The following is a 20,565-nucleotide window of genomic DNA, read 5'->3' as shown; positions in this document are numbered from 1 at the left end:
GCCCGTAAAATCATCTAAGTATTGTTCATCACTCTGACGCCTATGCATGCATGCACTCTATTCAAGCATTGCAAATTAGGTACGACGAGATTCTATTCTGGTGAGTTCTCGTAAAGAAATTGTGCTAGATTACGAAAGAAAATGTTAATTTGCAGTGTTTGGTTCTGCTTCGCCGACAGTTACACGCAAGACGTTGTCTGGACCTGTCTCGCCTTTACTGTGACTTTCAATGTGATTCAAAATGGCCAACGCAAGTGGGACAGTGTGAAATACTTAAAACTGTGTAGATAGCCATCACTCCGTCTCATCCCTTCTAACACGCCACTCCAAGGACCCGGATGTCTCAGACAAGATTACTCCGCCGGCTAATTCTGCACTCTTCCTCCGCGGCCAAAACCCAAATAAAAGAGAGCATTGGGAAATTGGCTGCATACGTTTCCAGCTTGCTTTATTTATGGGGCCCGGGGGCAGGGGGGAGTGGAGTAGGGATTTGGGGCGTGTGGCGGAACGGGCACGGAGTGAGTACACTGGGTCCCCCCACCCACCACCTCCACCCCAAACCAACGCTGGGTATTACGCTGGTGGTGGCGTTGGTGGTGTTGCATTATCAGGGAGCGGGGTGGATCATTTGGCTGTGTGGCGGGACGGGTGTGAGTACAGTGGGTATCACGCTGGTGGTGGTGTTGCATTTTCAGGGAGCGGGTTGGATCATTGGGCTGTGTGGCGGGACGAGTGTGAGTACAGTGGGTATCACGCTGGTGGTGGCGATGGTGGTGTTGCATTATCAGGGAGCGGGGTGGATCATTGGGCTGTGTGGCGGGACGAGTGTGAGTACAGTGGGTATCACGCTGGTGGTGGCGATGGTGGTGTTGCATTATCAGGGAGCGGGGTGGATCATTGGGCTGTGTGGCGGTACGAGTGTGAGTACAGTGGGTATCACGCTGGTGGTGGCGATGGTGGTGTTGCATTATTAGGGAGTGGGGTGGATCATTGGGCTGTGTGGCGGGACGGGCACGGGTGTGAGTACAGTGGGTCACAGGACGGGTCCAGGCTATTACGGTGCTGCCGGTTTTGTAGCTTCATGGGCAAGTTGGGCTATAGGTTGTCTTTAATTCCGCCCCAAGTTGACTTCGCAAAAGCTTTGTACAGCGAGCTTCGTGAAGTCAAAAGCTTTGTACAGCGAGCTTCGTGAAGTCAAAAGCTTTGTACAGCGAGCTTCGTGAAGTCAAAAGCTTTGTACAGCGAGCTTCGTGAAGTCAAAAGCTTTGTACAGCGAGCTTCGTGAAGTCAAAAGCTTTGTACAGCGAGCTTCGTGAAGTCGACTTCTCTCAATTAATATCAGGTTTAAGAGATGTGTGGGTCGGCGACGAACTAATCCTTGGATCCCGAGCAGCGGGATATGGGTCAGCGGGACAAAGCTGCCCCCATTACCAGAGCGGATCGCACGTGCTGTCACACAAAAGGCAGAATGAGTAACACCGCTGTCTGAGACCCGCACAAGCCGATACCACTTTCCTGCCGCAACGCGTCTTTCGCTATGATTTGGTGTAATATGAATATTGCACCATTTCACTGATCTATGATCGTCTCAGTGGAGGGTGAAGCAAATAGCGGACACTTTGTCTCAATTATCTCCCCTCTCTGTCTAGTGGCGGTCATTCCAATGTCTGATCTGTGAGACACGGTGTGTGTCTATACAATGACGTCAATATTTCGTGAGTCTGCTACCGCTCAAATCAATGGCTGATCTGTGAAACACGTTGTGTGTATATACAGTGACGTCATCTTTGCGTGAGTCTGCTACTGATCAAACCAATAGAGGATGTTCGGATTTGTAGGCCTATGCGTTGTGAAAGTGTGAATACTCTTGCTTTTATTTAGGCAAACTTCCCACAAGTGCTCGTTTTCAGAAACACCCATCGCTGATGACTGGCCTTTAATGTCACGTGGGAAAGATTGCCTCAAAAGCAAGAGTAATCACTCTTTCACAGCCCATGCAAACCAGACAGAGTTATTTCCCAACATCGTCTTTCGCTGACCTGTAAGTGACATTGTCTGTTGCTGACCTGTAAGTGACATTGTCTGGAGACAGAGTTCACGACACTGTGTATCTACATACAGTCTCGTGAACTTTACGTTGATATCCTGGCGATGACAAAAGTGGCTGGCCATTCAGACACACTGTATGACGGTGTATATCGTCACATTAACGTTCTGTGTCAATGTGTATATCGTCACATTAACGTTCTGTGTCAATGTGTATATCGTCACATTAACGTTCTGTGTCAATGTGTATATCGTCACATTAACGTTCTGTGTCAATGTGTATATCGTCACATTAACGTTCTGTGTCAATGTGTATATCGTCATATTAACGTTCTGTGTCAATGTGTATATCGTCACATTAACGTTCTGTGTCAATGTGTTAAGGCGGCCTGTAGTTGAGCCCAAAGTTGGCTTCGCGTAGACTATACCGAACATCCAGTGGCAGTGCCAAAGCTTCGTACAGAGAGCTTCTTGAAGCAGACTTGGCTCACATAATAAGATGGGCTTTACGTATGCATCGCAGACCACGCTGATGGTTGGCGTGATAACGTGAGGTGATTATTACGCTCGTCTCAGTGTAATGGCTATTTTAAGAGGCTGGGTTGGTTTCATCAACTTTCCCCCCTCTTATCCCATCCCCTTGTGCCGCTTTACCCCTGTTGTACTGACCTTCGGATCAAGGAAACCTTGTCTGATAATGAGCGATCGACCCACTGCAGAGATGACAACCACACCCGCGTGTGAATGACAAAGGAGGTAGCAGGAGAGTAGACGCTTGGGAAACAGCCCGAAGAGTCCCTACAGTGTACGCTTCCTGTCACTAGAGGTCTGCTGTTTTGGTTGATTTTTTTTCCCCAAAAGTACTGAAATACGTCGTCACATTAGGCACAGGAACTATTTGACGTAATCTGAAATGACTTCAAGATGTACATGATTTCCTTACCTTTCGAATGATATACAGTTAACGAATATCTGTCAAGTGGTTCAGGTTATATGTTCATTCAGTGAACCCAACCCCCTAAACGAGAATAGTAAGTACACACAGGGAAAATACGCTCATTAAACAACGTTTTTCTCAAAAACGGTATGACGAATAGCTCCAGAGCTCTAGAATTAGAAATCTATAGTTAAAATCTATCAAAAACTTATTGTGGCAACCACAACCCCCGCCGGGTTGACCCAGACGGTCCCTAGATGACTAATTAGTAGTCACGGCTCAGGAGCCGGTTTCATTGGCTCGCGGGGTCTCACTGACACCCAGTTGGCCATTTCCTCCAGCACATCTCAGGCGGTTTTAGGGGGAGATGATTTATACACTTGTCGCACATCGTTATTAACAACAAACACATAAAGCCACACAACTCTTAGTGCGACACTTCCGTTGTTGGGAAGTGTCCTTTCATGGAGACCAAAGTCGCAACATAATCCCAAGCTGATGAGGGGGCGGGGTATTATCGAAACAAATCCAAAATACACAATATCGTTGTTACAGTGGAATCCCCTTTTTAGACATTACACATCTGACAAACATCAGGCCTTGAAAGAAGGAGAGTCTTGAAATGGCGGTACAGTTTCAAACGTTTTAACAGAGACCCTGGAAAACTAATAGGGGGTGGTCTTACCACCAGGGTTGAGGAGGGCCACTGTATTATATCGCTGACATCATGTTGAGGAGGGGCTTGCCACTGTATCATATCGCTGACATCATGTTGAGGAGGGGCCTGCCACTGTATCATATCGCTGACATCATGTTGAGGAGGGGCCTGCCACTGTATCATATCGCTGTGAGGAGGGGCCTGCCACTGTATCATATCACTGACATCATGTTGAGGAGGGGCCTGCCACTGTATCATATCGCTGTGAGGAGGGGCCTGTCACTGTATCATATCACTGTGAGGAGGGGCCTGCCACTGTATCATATCGCTGACATAATGTTGAGGAGGGGCCTGCCACTGTATCATATCGCTGACATAATGTTGAGGAGGGGCCTGCCACTGTATCATATCGCTGTGAGGAGGGGCCTGCCACTGTATCATATCACTGTGAGGAGGGGCCTGCCACTGTATCATATCGCTGACATAATGTTGAGGAGGGGCCTGCCACTGTATCATATCGCTGTGAGGAGGGGCCTGCCACTGTATCATATCGCTGTGAGGAGGGGCCTGTCACTGTATCATATCGCTGTGAGGAGGGGCCTGCCACTGTATCATATCGCTGTGAGGAGGGGCCTGCCACTGTATCATATCACTGACATAATGTTGAGGAGGGGCTTGCCACTGTATCATATCGCTGACATCATGTTGAGGAGGGACTTGCCACTGTATCATATCGCTGACATCATGTTGAGGAGGGGCCTGCCACTGTATCATATCACTGACATAATGTTGAGGAGGGGCCTGCCACTGTATCATATCACTGACATCATGTTGAGGAGGGGCCTGCCACTGTATCATATCACTGACATAATGTTGAGGAGGGGCCTGCCATTGTATCATATCGCTGACATCATGTTGAGGAGGGCCACTGTATCATATCACTGACATAATGTTGAGGAGGGGCCTGCCACTGTATCATATCACTGACATCATGTTGAGGAGGGCCACTGTATCATATCACTGACATAATGTTGAGGAGGGCCTGCCACTGTATCATATCGCTGACATCATGTTGAGGAGGGGCTTGCCACTGTATCATATCGCTGACATCATGTTGAGGAGGGACTTGCCACTGTATCATATCACTGACTTCATGTTGAGGAGGGGCCTGCCACTGTATCATATCGCTGACATAATGTTGAGGAGGGGCCTGCTACTGTATCATATCACTGACATAATGTTGAGGAGGGGCCTGCTACTGTATCATATCGCTGACATCATGTTGAGGAGGGCCACTGTATCATATCGCTGACATAATGTTGAGGAGGGCCTGCCACTGTATCATATCACTGACATCATGTTGAGGAGGGCCACTGTATCATATCACTGACATCATGTTGAGGAGGGGCTTGCCACTGTATCATATCGCTGACATCATGTTGAGGAGGGGCCTGCCACTGTATCATATCGCTGAAATAATGTTGAGGAGGGGCCTGCCACTGTATCATATCACTGACATCATGTTGAGGAGGGGCCTGTCACTGTATCATATCACTGACATAATGTTGAGGAGGGGCCTGCCACTGTATCATATCACTGACATCATGTTGAGGAGGGGCCTGCCACTGTATCATATCGCTGACATCATGTTGAGGAGGGGCCTGTCACTGTATCATATCACTGACATCATGTTGAGGAGGGGCCTGCCACTGTATCATATCGCTGACATCATGTTGAGGAGGGGCCTGCCACTGTATCATATCACTGACATAATGTTGAGGAGGGCCACTGTATCATATCGCTGACATAATGTTGAGGAGGGGCCTGCCACTGTATCATATCGCTGACATAATGTTGAGGAGGGCCACTGTATCATATCGCTGACATAATGTTGAGGAGGGGCCTGCCACTGTATCATATCGCTGACATAATGTTGAGGAGGGCCACTGTATCATATCGCTGACATAATGTTGAGGAGGGCCACTGTATCATATCGCTGACATAATGTTGAGGAGGGGCCTGCCACTGTATCATATCACTGACATAATGTTGAGGAGGGCCACTGTATCATATCGCTGACATAATGTTGAGGAGGGGCCTGCCCCTGTATCATATCGCTGACATAATGTTGAGGAGGGCCACTGTATCATATCGCTGACATAATGTTGAGGAGGGCCACTGTATCATATCGCTGACATAATGTTGAGGAGGGCCACTGTATCATATCGCTGACATAATGTTGAGGAGGGCCACTGTATCATATCGCTGACATAATGTTGAGGAGGGGCCTGCCACTGTATCATATCGCTGACATAATGTTGAGGAGGGCCACTGTATCATATCGCTGACATAATGTTGAGGAGGGCCACTGTATCATATCGCTGACATCATGTTGAGGAGGGGCCTGCCACTGTATCATATCGCTGACATAATGTTGAGGAGGGGCCTGTCACTGTATCATATCGCTGACATCATGTTGAGGAGGGCCACTGTATCATATCGCTGACATAATGTTGAGGAGGGGCCTGCCACTGTATCATATCACTGACATAATGTTGAGGAGGGGCCTGCCACTGTATCATATCACTGACATCATGTTGAGGAGGGGCCTGCCACTGTATCATATCGCTGACATAATGTTGAGGAGGGCCACTGTATCATATCGCTGACATAATGTTGAGGAGGGCCACTGTATCATATCGCTGACATAATGTTGAGGAGGGGCCTGCCACTGTATCATATCGCTGACATAATGTTGAGGAGGGGCCTGCCACTGTATCATATCACTGACATAATGTTGAGGAGGGGCCTGCCACTGTATCATATCGCTGACATAATGTTGAGGAGGGGTCTGTCACTGTATCATATCGCTGACATAATGTTGAGGAGGGCCACTGTATCATATCACTGACATAATGTTGAGGAGGGGCCTGCCACTGTATCATATCGCTGACATCATGTTGAGGAGGGGCCTGTCACTGTATCATATCACTGACATCATGTTGAGGAGGGGCCTGCCACTGTATCATATCGCTGACATCATGTTGAGGAGGGGCCTGTCACTGTATCATATCACTGACATCATGTTGAGGAGGGGCCTGTCACTGTATCATATCGCTGACATAATGTTGAGGAGGGCCACTGTATCATATCGCTGACATCATGTTGAGGAGGGGCCTGTCACTGTATCATATCGCTGACATCATGTTGAGGAGGGGCCTGCCACTGTATCATATCACTGACATAATGTTGAGGAGGGGCCTGTCACTGTATCATATCGCTGTGAGGAGGGGCCTGCCACTGTATCATATCACTGACATCATGTTGAGGAGGGGCCTGTCACTGTATCATATCGCTGACATCATGTTGAGGAGGGCCACTGTATCATATCGCTGTGAGGAGGGGCTGCCACTGTATCATATCGCTGACATCATGTTGAGGAGGGGCACTGTATCATATCGCTGACATCATGTTGAGGAGGGGCCTGCCACTGTATCATATCGCTGACATCATGTTGAGGAGGGGCCTGTCACTGTATCATATCGCTGACATAAAGGAAAGGAAACTAATTACGTATATTCCGTAATTACTAATAACTATGCAGACAGTATCCTAAGACTAAGCCCACATTTTAACGTGAAATACTAAAAGTCATGTCGGTGCCACATAATGCTGACACACATGTTCCTGTGCATAGTTTATGGATAACGTGTAGTTGGGAAGTTAAGAGTAGAAATAATTAGTATTTAGTGTAGGAGGAGGGTTGGGGGTGGGTAGGGAGGGGGTGGGTATGGTTTACTTTGAGCAGGTCGGTTTCAGTTTTAATAAACAATTTTAGAGAATTGTGTATTTTATATTTGAGTCTTTCGTGTTTTAGACATTGATGCATTTAATAGTTTTAACGAGTTGCCTTTTGTTTTATCATTCTGGTGTTTATCTAGATGTGTTGTGTATTTTATAAGAAGTTTTTAAAAGTTCGAAGTTATTTTAGCATATAGGTTTTTTATGGTCTTAATAGTTAAATATGTATTACGTTATTATTAAGATTCATGTTTTGTTAGCACTAAGCAGTTGTTTTAATCAGTCTGGTTTTCTCTTGTTTTCATTTTATGAACATTTTAAATGTTAGACTAGCTTATTGTTTTGTACAGAATAATAACTGTGTGAATGGTGCTATACTGAATGAAAGAGTGTGACATGAAGTTCTTGTACATCATTGTAAAGAGTGTGAATGACGTTTTAGTTTAGATGTCAAGCGCTTAGAGCAAGCCTTTTTAACGAAAGTTTTTGATTTAGCGCTATATAAATGTTCTTATTATTATTATTATTATAATGTTGAGGGTCATTGTCATGGCATGTAATCACCAATAAAACTTACAAAATGTCTCAGAGCAAAAGTTAATGTTCAATGGCAATCAATAGAGAGGGTACTAAAAATGAATGAAATAAAATACGTGAAGGCCTTGTCGAAACCTTACGTGAATCCTCAGGAGCTTGTGCAAATGTTTATCGATTTGACTTGTACATAATCAATTTTTCAGTCGTACATCATCGTAGGGAAATTTAATGTAATAACGTAGGCTACATAATTCCAGCATTTGCTTGAGTAAAGGAAACTAATTACGTATATTCCGTTATTACTATGCAGACAGTATCCTAAGACTAAGCCCACATTTTAACGTGAAATACTAAAAATCAAAAAACAAGAAAGGTATGTTGACAATGTTGAGCCGCTTGCAGGGAAGGCACAAGCAAGGCAATGAGTAATGACGAAATCAAACTGAACGGGAAAAACTAGTCAGCAAACATGGCTCCACCCACACAATGAACGTGGCCCCGTTGGGAAGCATCATCACATCGTCTCAGCTTGGCAGCGGTCCCGGGGACGCAGAGTCTTATTCTAGAACTAACGGCGATCCCTCGGGATATTTCGCGTCGTTAACGGCAGTCTAGTGGGAGCCGGGCTTAATCGGGCTTAACTGCCGTTCGTGGAGACAAAGCTATGACGGCTTACTAGTGCCAAAACCTAGGGTTACCATTTTCACGTGCCTCGTTTTCGGTCACAGTAGTCGGACTTGAAGAGTCCGCACTGAGAGGCTTCAACGTCCGGCAAATATCACTCTCACACTATTTCAGAAATATCTTTTAATAGAAGGCCTTATCGACCAAGTTATCCGACGGGAAGTTGCATGTCACAGTGTTCTGCAATAGCGCTTTCCTTCACGTTGTTTTGGGTATCTAAACAAAGAATAATCGACCCCGAAAACTTTCGAATCGAAGCTGTTCGTAGCAGACGGACTTTTGATCGGCTGTGGTCTCACACTTTCACAGATATCTTTCAATATAATTCCTTATTCGACAAATTGTCGGGCAGACAGCCGTACCTCGTATTTGTTTCCATTACCACACTCATAAATTTGCTTTGTAATGTATTAGTGTACGACAATCGATGACAATTGATCCGAAAATGTTCGAACCGAGAGAGGAAAAATGGCGGCCGGCCGGACATGTGCTAAAGGACCGACCACTAGCAGACGGATCTCTTTGGTCGAAACTCGCACACTTTCACAAATATCTTTCGATAGAATTCGTTATTCAACAAGTTGTCGGACAGACAGTTGTATGTCACGGTTATCTACACATGCGCTCAGCTCTTATTGTTAATTTGCATCGGATTAAAGAACTATGGACCAGAAAAGTTTCGAATCGAAGGAAGTTTCGCTCTGGCCGGTGTGACGTTTTCATCTTTCGCCGTGTTGATATTTCGCTTCTCGGCCTCGTTGATCTAGTATAAACTCTACACTGAACAAAAAAACACCCTTCGATAGTACTGATGAGCGACCTTGTGTACCTTACATTCATGGGGCCAAATTTGTCCAACCAATTTGTTTTATTTAACTTAGAAATTTGATTCATCCTAAAATGTTTCCCTTCTTACTCAAGGGACGTAACCACGAAGAATTCGATTTTGGGGGTGAAATCTATTAGATTTTACCACCAATTTTCTTCACATGCAAGAAACTGACATGCTTTTCGTCCATAAATAATTTCACTTCGTAATTTTACCAGGAAACAACATTTCAGTCTTGAGTATATGTCGAGGGGGAAATATGTACACAGGCGAAAGATGAAATCGTGACACCGGTGTAACAGTCGCGCATGCGCATTGAGACCCCCGAAGTCACGAGGTACAAGAAAATTAGTAATCAACGCGTGAAAATTACTAATTTTTAGTTGTGGCGCTAGTAAGCCGTCAGGAAGCGAGCCAAAACTGAAAATTAGACATTAACACTTGAAAAATAGTTATTAACTCGTGAAAATTAGTAATTAACACGTGAACATTAGTAATTTTCACGTCATAATTGTAATTTTCTTGTGAAAATTAGTAACTTTCACGGGTTAATTACTAATGTTTAGTTTTGGCGCTAGTAAGCCGTCACACAAAGCTTTAGAGAAGATGTAAGTGCGCCCGGTCGGATTCGGAGGCTAAGGCTGAAAGGGGAATGTCTGCGGCGATGTTTCACTCAGCGTTGTTGTTTTTATTTTGTTCTGCGGGTGTGTCTCTTTTGTTTTTCGAGTGTTTGGTTGTTGGGTATGGGTATGGGTGTGTTTTTGTGTCTGTGCTCGTGTGTGTGTGTCCCCCCCCCCCCCCCGCCCCCCGCGGGTTAGGGGGAAGAATTTACCCGATGCTCCCCAGCATGTCGTAAGAGGCGACTAACGGATTCTGTTTCTCCTTTTACCCTTGTTAAGTGTTTCTTGTATAGAATATAGTCAATGTTTGTACAGATTTTAGTCAAGCAGTATGTAAGAAATGTTAAATCCTTTGTACTGGAAACTTGCATTCTCCCAGTAAGGTAATATATTGTACTACGTTGCAAGCCCCTGGAGCAAATTTTTGATTAGTGCTTTTGTGAACAAGAAACAATTGACAAGTGGCTCTATCCCATCTCACCCCTTTCCCCGTCGCGATATAACCTTCGTGGTTGAAAACGACGTTAAACACCAAAGAAAGAAAGAAAGAAAGAAAGTGTGTGTGTGTGTTTGAGGGGTCTTGATTTTTCTTTTCAAAGGGGGCTTCCGCTATAATGGCAAAAGGAGCGTGGCTGTCGGGAGGCAGGTGGGAAAAGGACGTCACGATTTGTTGTTCTGGCTTTCTCCTCCTTCGTGTAACTGTACTTTCACCTGGGGTCAAGTCAGAACCACTGGTGCGGTCAACACCCTGTGTCTTGGGAGTGTGAAAGACAGGAGGGGCCAAGCTGTACTGTTCTGGTACCGTCACAGAAACGTGGTCCATGGAGTACAGCTCTAGTGGAGCCACTTACATTGGCTCCGGGGGGTAATGGCCTCGTAGTATCACACAACTGTCATCTCGATACTCCAGCTTTAAGAGGGGGGAGGTGAGAGGAGAAGGGGAAGGGGGGGGGGGGGGGGGGCAGGATCGTGCCTTCAAAATGAAGTAGACATGTTGGGAGGGGTAGTAGTGGCTGAGCCGTTTGTGCCTGTGTGATAAAAAAAATACCTCAATTTCATGACGGCCAGTCAAGTTCTTTATGAGTAATGGGTGTACGGTGTGTACAAGATCATTGAGCTGTTCTCCGTGTGATTCAAAAACCAGAAATAAACGCCATTCCCGCAATCACCGGCAGCAAGACCTTGCAAGGAAACTCTCCCTAAATTTCCTGCTGCGCCCGATGCATATTCAAAGGGTCATTACTCCAAACGTTGCCCTCTACGGCGAAGGTGCGCCGTACGCACGTGTACAGCTCGAATGTGTGTTTGATTGCGTGGTTTCCTTGCTGTCTAGCTGTTGCCTTATTTGGCTGACTGATCTGTGAATGTGATGGATTTGTCGAAAGAGAAGCTACGTCCTTTGCATCAAGGCTTCGCTCGTAACGATCGAATGAGGGATGCACGGACTGTGTGATGACGCCGTGTCGTTCAGCGTTTGATCGTGACGGAGGAGCTGTTTAAAATGCAAATGTCTATATGCAAATGAGGGGAATGTCCGTGATGAACGCTGACGGTGATGGCAGCTCTTGACTTTCATTTGCTGTCCCGATCACAGGACACTCTCTGCTGACTGATGAACCCCGTAACTGTTCCCCCATCCTAACCGTTCCCCCCTCCTAACCGTTCCCCCCTCCTAACCATTCCTCCCTCCTCACTGTTACTCCCTCCTAACCCATACTTCCTCCAAAGTGTTACTCCCTCCTAACCGTTACTCCCTGCTAACCCTAACTCTCTGCTAACCGTTACTTGCCAAAGGAACTGTCGATCGGTGCCGGAGTAGGGCACGTAAATGAAATGCTAGTCTGGAGGGGGCGGCGTACAGTCTCGTTTAAAGCCTCCAAAAGCGAGGCAAACTCTTCAATCAATCGATCAGTTTTTCGATAGACACCCCCACCCCCTCCCCACTCTACCCTTAAATTCATCCTTCCCTCGTCTACCGATCAAGCGGCTCTTTCCGCTAGAAGAAGTCTGGCAAAGCCGTGTCGAGTCTTTAATTTGACGGCGGGGAGGGAGGGGGTGGGGCATGCTTGTAACGACTGTGTATTACCACAATTAGGCACTCACCAGCCTCGCTCCGAGGGACGGGTTGTCACAGCCATTTGCCCAGAAAAGGGAGGGAATCGAAGTCATTCTTCAAGGCTGCACTCCCCTTGGCGAGGGCTTGTCCGGCACGTTCGAGGAATTATGGGAATTACCGATACCCCAAGGCAACAGTACTGGTAACTGTCACAGAGAAACGGTTATTTCTGGTAACGTAAAACACCACGTCTGAAACAGTACAAAGATGCTTGCACTTCTTGTGGCAAAAACTTTCTTGTTCGCAGCCTACAGTTAAGTGAGGCTGTAATCATGTATTGCTGATGTTAACAGCAAATAAATAAAATCTGCCAAAAGGTGGACCAAGGTTCGGGAGTCGAGTAGAGGCGTTTGTCCACCAGAAAGTCTTCCTGTTGCATTGAACGGACTGGACTCTAGGGCTGAGGTGCACGAATTAAAACTGGGTGTCACACAAATGAGTAGGAACCAGCCACCTGGTTCTGATTGGTTGAATTCACAACAAATCTCAATTTTAACCAATCCGACGCTGCGGTTGCGTACCACCGAGTTGGTGCACGTAGGTGCTTCATGCACGTCAGCCCGGGGTGGTGTGCACACAACATGTCCCAACTTGATGCAAACACCGCTATACTGTTTTGGGTGTTCAATTTGGACCCTTCAACACGTCCTGGCCAAGTGTGTGGACTGACAAGCAATTCGTGACAAACACTACACTGCAGAAGCTTCGAAGGTCTTATTCCGGAATGTCCCCACGGACAAGATATTTCACTTTTTATGTAAAGGTATTTTATCAAAGGTAAAAGACGTGAGTTTTTAAGAACCTTGTACATGTTTACTGTAGTGGACCTAAGCAAACATAGTTTGAAGCATGGCGACTGTCATGTGCACTGAGAAAGGAAACATACTTGTATCGGTCCCGGATAGTCAGGAAGGTAGTTGTGACGATATGAAGCAATAACCAACCATCCCCTCTCTCTCTCTCTCTGTATTTGCAGACTACGAGGTGCGGTCGGACAGCGACTTGACGGACGAGCAACGGCTGCTGAGGTACCTACGTCACAACTACGACCCATCCGTCAGACCTGTCTATGACGCAAAGCGGCCCGTCGTCATCAACCTCGGCATCACGCTCACACAGATCATCGATGTGGTCAGTCTGTTTGTGTGTCTGTCTGTATGTTCGTCTGTCTGTCTGTCGTCGTCAATTACCTTGGTATCACGCTCACACCGATCATCGATGTGGTCCGTCTGTTTGTATGTCTGTTTGTCTGTCTGTTCGTCTGTCTGTTCGTCTGTCTGTCTGTCTGTCTGTCGTCGTCAACCTTGGTATCACGCTCACACAGATCATCGATGTGGTCAGTCTGTTTGTCTGTCTGTCGGTCTGTTGGTCTGTTCGTCTGTCTGTTTGTCTGTCTGTCTGCCTGTCTGTCAGTCTGTCGTCGTCAACCTTGGTATCACGCTTATACAGATCATCAATGTGTTCAGTCTGTCTGTCTGTTTGTTTTGATGTCTGTGTCATTGCCTGCTTGTCTGTTTGTTTTAATGTCTGTGTCATTGCCTGCTTGTCTGTTTCTTCGTTGTCTGTCTTCCTGTGTGACTGCATGCCTGCCTACCCATCCGCCTGACTGTCTGTCTGTCTGTCCGTTTTTCCGGCTGTCTGTCTGTATGTCTGCCTGTCTGTCAGCGCATCTTACGCCCTCGAGGCATGGCAATATGTTTCCCACCACTAAGGAGCGTCAGCTCACGGGGTATCCCAGGAGAGATGATGCGCACTGAGAGGGAATCCTGCAAATGGGGAAATGATGGTTCATTCCCAAAGGCCGAGATAAAAGGCTGGGCATAGCCTGAGTGGCTGGAGAAGACAGGTCACTGCATAATGCGGCGTTCAGGGACGTCTTTGTGGGCATTACGTGCAGCAGGGAAAGACAGTCTGCCGTGTAATGCAACAGGGAGAGCCTAGGGTTACGACCAAGACAAGATTCTTCATATCAGTCCAGCTTCCCCGGGGAATGAATGGGGTTTTCTGAGCAACAAAAAAACGGCCCTGCTTATCTGACCGTCTGCACATCATAGCTATTACGAGGGGCTACGAGAAACAGCGAGAGAAAACGAGATATGCCTTCACAACGGCTGTTTTGGACACATGAAATCCTGTAATCTCCATTTCTGCAAGACATGGTTTTTGCGGTGTTCTTACGTCAAAGCAACACGCATGACGTCAGTTCCTGTGATGAAATAGCCATCACGTAATAAGGAGTAGAGTCATGGTGGGATTTATTCATTGACTTCCTGAGCTGCAGCGATCCGATGCTGTCTGAAAGGAAGGTCGTGCTTTCTGTCACAGACATGATAAGTGTGTTTAGTCTTCTGTGGGATGGTCTGCGTGCGTGATGTCTTCCGAACGACCTGTTGGTGTTGGTTTTGGGATTGTTTTTGTTTTTGTGTTTTGTTTGTTTTTTTGAAGCTGCAATGGGAAGTGTGCATGACGTCACAGTAAAAAAAAATCATTGCTCATTTAGGTATGAAGCACGCTCTATTTAGGACCCAGAGTATCCAAGACACGCCATTGTAAATTTGCCACGAAGGGGGGGGGGGGAACGAGAGAGGGGGAGCAAATAGGGAGGAAGTATAATGCGAAATCAATTACCAGTAAACTGTTTGATTAGATCTTGGGGACTACATATATCTATCCACGAAAAACGAATGGAAATACTTTTTGTCAAATGACAACAATTATCTTGAGCGACTTCCATTAAAATTAACGTTGTTGTTAAACTTTAGTCGTACATCGGTTACCTGTGCAAAACTGTCTACGTTCTTTCCCCCAATTTGATTGAAGTGTTTTTCTAAGCGGCAACCCAAAGCGCACTGCAGGTTGACCCTTAAAGCACACGTCTGCTTCACATTCTGTTTGCAGGGCAAAATAGTCCTGTCTGTTTTATAGTTTACTGGAAAAGACTTAATTCTTTCTCATATAAGCGATCATGTACTCCGTATCAGACATGTTCACTTTTTACCATGTTTAAGAGCATCGTTCAACTTCAACACATATCAGAATTCAATTGCCTGCCTGCTTCCCTCGCACACTTTGGATGTTGTGTTGATGTTCACAATTGATGGGATCGTTTACTCTTTCTAGGACAATTACTAGTAGCTCTGACGTTAGTTGCTGTCTTGTGTTGATGAAATAGTCTCCTCTTTATATGAGAAATAAAAGCAAAACTGACGTTACTTCCATGTTGTGGTTGCAGGATGAGAAGAACCAGGTGCTGACAACCAACGTTTGGCTTGATCAGGTAAGTCGTCGTCCTCCTTCTCTCTCTCTCTCTCTCTCTCTCTCTCTCTCTCTCTCTCTCTCTCTCTCTCTCTCTCTCTCTCTCTCTCTCTCTCTCTCTATCTCTCTCTCTCTCTCTCTATTTCTCTCTCTCTCGCTCTCTTTTTCTCTCGGGGGTCACGTGCAACATGGCGGCGAGCAAGCACTGCTCTGAGGGGGCTGCGATGTTTTCCAGACAATTTGATAGTTTCAAGTGACTCTCGGTGGCCAAATTTATAACAGTGGCATTCTAAGTGATCCTGGCATCTGAAGAAGTTATCAGTTCGTTTCATGATAGTGGCGAAGTCGAGAAATTTGGACATTTTCTGTGTGATACTGTGCATCAAAATAGGCCTACAGTTTCAAACCCAGTTGGAGTTCAGCTCATCCGTCATTTTCCAGTATTTGTGTATCTGTGCACCCGTGTAACCGTACCCGCACCCGCTGTGAGCGTGCATCAGTCTGTGACCCATATTCATTTCAACATCGGCAATCACGAGCATGACCTTGTAAACTTGTTGTGACCAGTTAGGCCTTGTCAACAATGCCTACGTGTGCTATTAGTCACCGTGCGAAAACCGGTGTATGGACATGGACTCTGATCTCACTGCTGTATAAGAAAGCTGAGAGCTACAGTAGGCGCCGTATGTACCAGGGGACCAAAGCTGGTGGACTTGTGCTATCGCTGTTTTTCACTCTGACATTCCTGCAACTGGTTTGTGATGACGTAGGGGGCAACCCCAATGACAGTCCCGCGAACATGGTGGCAGTGATGTCATACATGAGGGACAGGAGAAAGTGGTCCAGTGCCAGAGTCCGCATCATCATCAGAGTGACTGTACACGGTCTATTACTCATCAACAGTGCCTGTGGCATGATCGTCTTCGTGGCTGCTCTTCTCTTGCTGGGGGGCGATATCGAGCAGAATCCTGGGCCCAATCCAAGCTATCCTGCAAAATCAGCAAACAACAGCGAGGGGCGTGGCAGTCCAATGTCGATGACGTCACAGTCGGTGCCTATCCCGCCTGATTCCAGTGCCATGATGGATGCCCTTTTTCAACGACTGCAGCAGATACACAACACTACAAAACAGGAGATCGTTGAATCACAGAACGCGGCTATGGACAGCTTGAAGAAAGACATGAAGACAGACATGAATGATCTGAAGGAGTCTCTGTCGTCACAACTTAAGGCTAGGACTGATAAACTACAGAATCAGTGTTCCAACCTGTAGAAAGAAAACAAAGACCTTAAAGGTATGATCAACGAACTTTCACTGAAATGTGACTCTCTCGAGAACCACAGTCGCAGAAACAACTTGCTGTTCTTCGGTGTGCATAAAGACCTTGACAATGAAAGTTGGGGGGACTGTGAAGAGAGTGTGAGGGAGGTGATCAGCGAAGGGATGGGTATCAATGAGTTTGTTGACATCGAGAGAGCGCATCGTATAAAAGGTAACGCGATTGTGGTCAAATTGTTGTCCTACAAACAAAAAAGTCTCATTCTTAGCAAATCACGCAATCTGAAACGCACAAAGGACTTTAAGAATGTAACCGTTAGGGAGGACTTCTCTGCGCTAGTTAGGGCGAAAAGAAAGGGCCTGAGCACCAAGCAAACAGAGTTGTACGAAGCGGGGAAATACCCCAAAATGCGTTTTGACAAACTCGTTTCCTCTGAGGGCGTGTACACTTACGATCTTGAGAGAGAACTAGTGGTCAAGCTGAAGGAGTGGGAGGGGGCACCCCAGAGAGGCAAGCCAATTAGAGGGGATGATGTTCATGAAGAGAGGTTTGGCGGGGGTGCGGAGGGAGGTGAGGATGAAAACACACAAAGATCGATGTATGACTGGGGTTACGACCCCTTTGGCAACCCCTCTGCGGACTTCCCCCCACTCGATCGGCATCAACCCAATGACGACGAAGGGTCTCAGTTCGCTTTTGGCAAAGGCATGGAGTTTCCACCGTCACAGGGAGACCCTGACACGTCGTCATCGGAGACACGTGCACGCCGCGACAGCCACATTCCTTTGCGCGTCACGAACAAAAGTCCCATGCAGCTACGTCAGCGCTCGGGGTCTAGGGCCAATCAGAATGACAACACGCAGCCAAAAATAAACTCGGCACTAGGCCTACAACGGGGATACACCGCCCAGGGTAGAGGGCAAACTCAGCAGCAGGTCAGAGGTGGGAAAACTCCGGGGACAGGTGCAAGAGGGGGTAGAGGTAGGGGTGGCTCCACAAGCACAAACAGATAGGGGTGTGGCCAAGGCCCAAGTTCTATTCGCATTTGTACTTGGAATTGTGACGGTTGGTTACAAAAACTTGATATAAAGGATGTGATTGACTGTTTGCTAAGTTTTGACATTTTTTCACTGAATGAAACCTTTGTTGATTTTGATAATCGAGAGTACCCTGTGTTCAAAGACTATGATGTGCATGTTTCTAAGGCTGTCAGATTATCGCAGAGAGCAAGATGTTCGGGTGGTGTGATGGTTTTTGTTAAAAAACGATTGTCACAGCTAGTGAAACGCATTGATGTTAAATATAAACACACGGTTGTACTGGAAATAAATAAAACGTTGTTCGGTTTAGATAAGAATGTGTTTTTGATTTGCATGTATTTACACCCATATGACAGCAAATTTTGGGATGTTTCTGAATATGGCTATGGTATTGAAATTCTAGAACAATGCATTGTTGATTTGTTTGAATCTATTCATGAGGATTTCTCTTTGATTGTGTGTGGAGATTTGAATGCTAGAACAAGTTCGAATAATGCTGTGCCTGATGATAGTTTTGATGAGGATTGGAATAAAGTGTGTTTTAGAGATTCAGATTATGAAATGTGTGCAAGGATTTCTGATGATAAAGAAACAAACGCGTTTGGTAAAGAGCTGCTTGATATGTGTTCTATGTTTGGTTGTATTATAATGAATGGCTTACGGCAATTTGATTGTGATGATTCTTTAACTTTTGTGTCTACATCAGGTGGTAGTACCATTGACTACTTCATTATTTCTATTGATATTTGTACTTCAGATTTTATTCGCTCGTTACGTGTCATGTCTTCTGTTGATTCGTCACATTTTCCTGTTTCATTAGTGTTGAGTTGCCTAAACAATATTGATTTTTCTGACAAAGTTCAGGCAAGCAAACCAAAATGGATTTCTAAAATGTGCTGGGACCAGTCTAAAGATCAGAGCTTCTTGGAAACTTGGTATAGAGATGATTTACATGATTTGTGTGAACAAGCTTTTATTGTTGTAGACTATGATGTAGATGAAGCATTGAAATTGTTTACTGATGCATTGTTGTCAGCGAGTGAGTGTATGAGAAAGAGGGTTTTGGTAGGAGGCGGACAGCAGCGTAGGCCTGCGTTATGGTTTGACGATGATTGTCAAACGGCGAAGACTGTTGCACGGCAACGCTTGACTGATTATAGACTTAGTAAATCAGATACAGACCGCGAACTTTATGTACAAGCACGGAAACAGTATAAGACGTTAACCAAAACAAAAAAAATAAGCTATAGCCGTAATAAAGCTTTACATCTGGCTTCTTTGGGAAAAGATGGGAAATTATTTTGGAAGGAAGTAAAGCAGTTATCGGGAAGAAAAAAGTCAGGGATTTCTAAGGAGGTTACTGATGCACAGTGGTTTGAACATTTTCAGCAGCTATTTAATGTTGACGTTGTAAGGCAAGCGGAGAGAGAGGGAGAGGGTGGGCAGGCTGGTGCAAGGGAAGTAACCGATGATATATGTGCCGACTTGAATGCAGTAATTACAGAATCTGAGGTTTTAGAAGCCATTAGAAATTTGAAAAAAGGAAAAGCATGTGGTAGCGACGAAGTTCTAGCGGAAATGTTAAAGTTAGTTGCTGATACTGCTGTCCACTTCCTCACAAAATTATTTAATATCCTGTTTGACCAGGGCATTTATCCGGATGAATGGGCAAAAGCTATTATTGTTCCAATCTTTAAAAAGGGTGATCCCAAGTTAACTGCGAATTATCGCGGGGTTTCATTACTTAGTTTAGTCAGTAAATGTTATACTTTTGTTTTGAATAAGAGATTAGTGAAATGGACGGAAGAACATAAAAAACTAACAGAATCTCAGGCTGGTTTTAGGCGTGGTTATTCCACCGTGGATCATATCTTTACATTAAAGGCTGTTGTTGATAAATGTTTTGCAAAGAGAGGATGTAAATTATATGTATGTTTTGTGGATCTACGCCAGGCATTTGATTCTGTTCAAAGAGAACCACTGTTTGACAGTTTGATGCAGTATGGTATGAATGGAAAATTTATGAAAGCAATAGTTGCCATTTATCAAAATGTTTTGTCATGTGTGAGGATTGAAGACAGAATGACTGATTTTTTTGAGTGTCCAGTTGGGGTCCGTCAAGGTTGTATTTTAAGTCCACAAATTTTTTCCCTTTTTATAAACGAGATAGCTAACTCTGTGGAAAACGGTGGAATGCATGGCATTCAGTTTTTGCCCGGCCTTGTCGAATTATTTATTTTACTTTTTGCGGACGACCTAGCTCTCCTCTCTGACACAGCACTGGGATTACAAAGGCAGATTAATGTTTTAAACGATGCATGTAAAAGACTGTACCTAAACATTAACATTGATAAAACCAAATGTATGGTATTTAGAAAAGGGGGGTTTTTGGGTAAGAATGAAAAATGGTATTTGAATGGAAAATTGCTTGATGTTGTTAATGAATATAATTATTTAGGTTTTGTGTTTACTACAAAAATGAGTTTGAAAAGGGGAGTTGATTTTTTAGCGGTGAAAGGGAGGCGAGCATGCATTGACTGTATTAGACACGTTAGAAAACTGAATGATATCTCCAAAAGTTGTTTTTTCAAAATTTTCGATTCCCAGGTGCAATCCATATTAATGTACTCTTCCGAAATGTGGGGTCTCCAAAGATTAGACAATATAGAAAAGGTTCACACACTTGCATGCAAAAGGTTCTTAAGTGTTCCTCTTAAAGTATCCAACAAGTTTGTGTATGGAGAACTGGGACGCTACCCTCT

General features: G+C 45.3%; 1 protein-coding gene across 1 annotated transcript in view; it reads left to right on the top strand.

The window, feature by feature from the left end:
* Nucleotides 1–241: 241 nt before the first annotated feature.
* LOC138974808 (neuronal acetylcholine receptor subunit alpha-10-like) overlaps nt 242–20,565 on the top strand; it is a 56,375-nt gene continuing 36,051 nt past the window's right edge. Inside the window, exons 1-4 of the mRNA XM_070350550.1 lie at nt 242–254; nt 696–920; nt 13,205–13,359; nt 15,461–15,505. Coding sequence (XP_070206651.1) covers nt 242–254; nt 696–920; nt 13,205–13,359; nt 15,461–15,505 — 438 coding nt within the window. The remainder of the gene's footprint in view (nt 255–695; nt 921–13,204; nt 13,360–15,460; nt 15,506–20,565) is intronic.

The sequence above is a fragment of the Littorina saxatilis genome, linkage group LG1 (assembly GCF_037325665.1).
Source record: "Littorina saxatilis isolate snail1 linkage group LG1, US_GU_Lsax_2.0, whole genome shotgun sequence".
In the NCBI taxonomy this organism is placed as follows: Eukaryota; Metazoa; Mollusca; class Gastropoda; order Littorinimorpha; family Littorinidae; genus Littorina; species Littorina saxatilis.
This window is presented reverse-complemented; position numbering and strand designations above follow the sequence as displayed.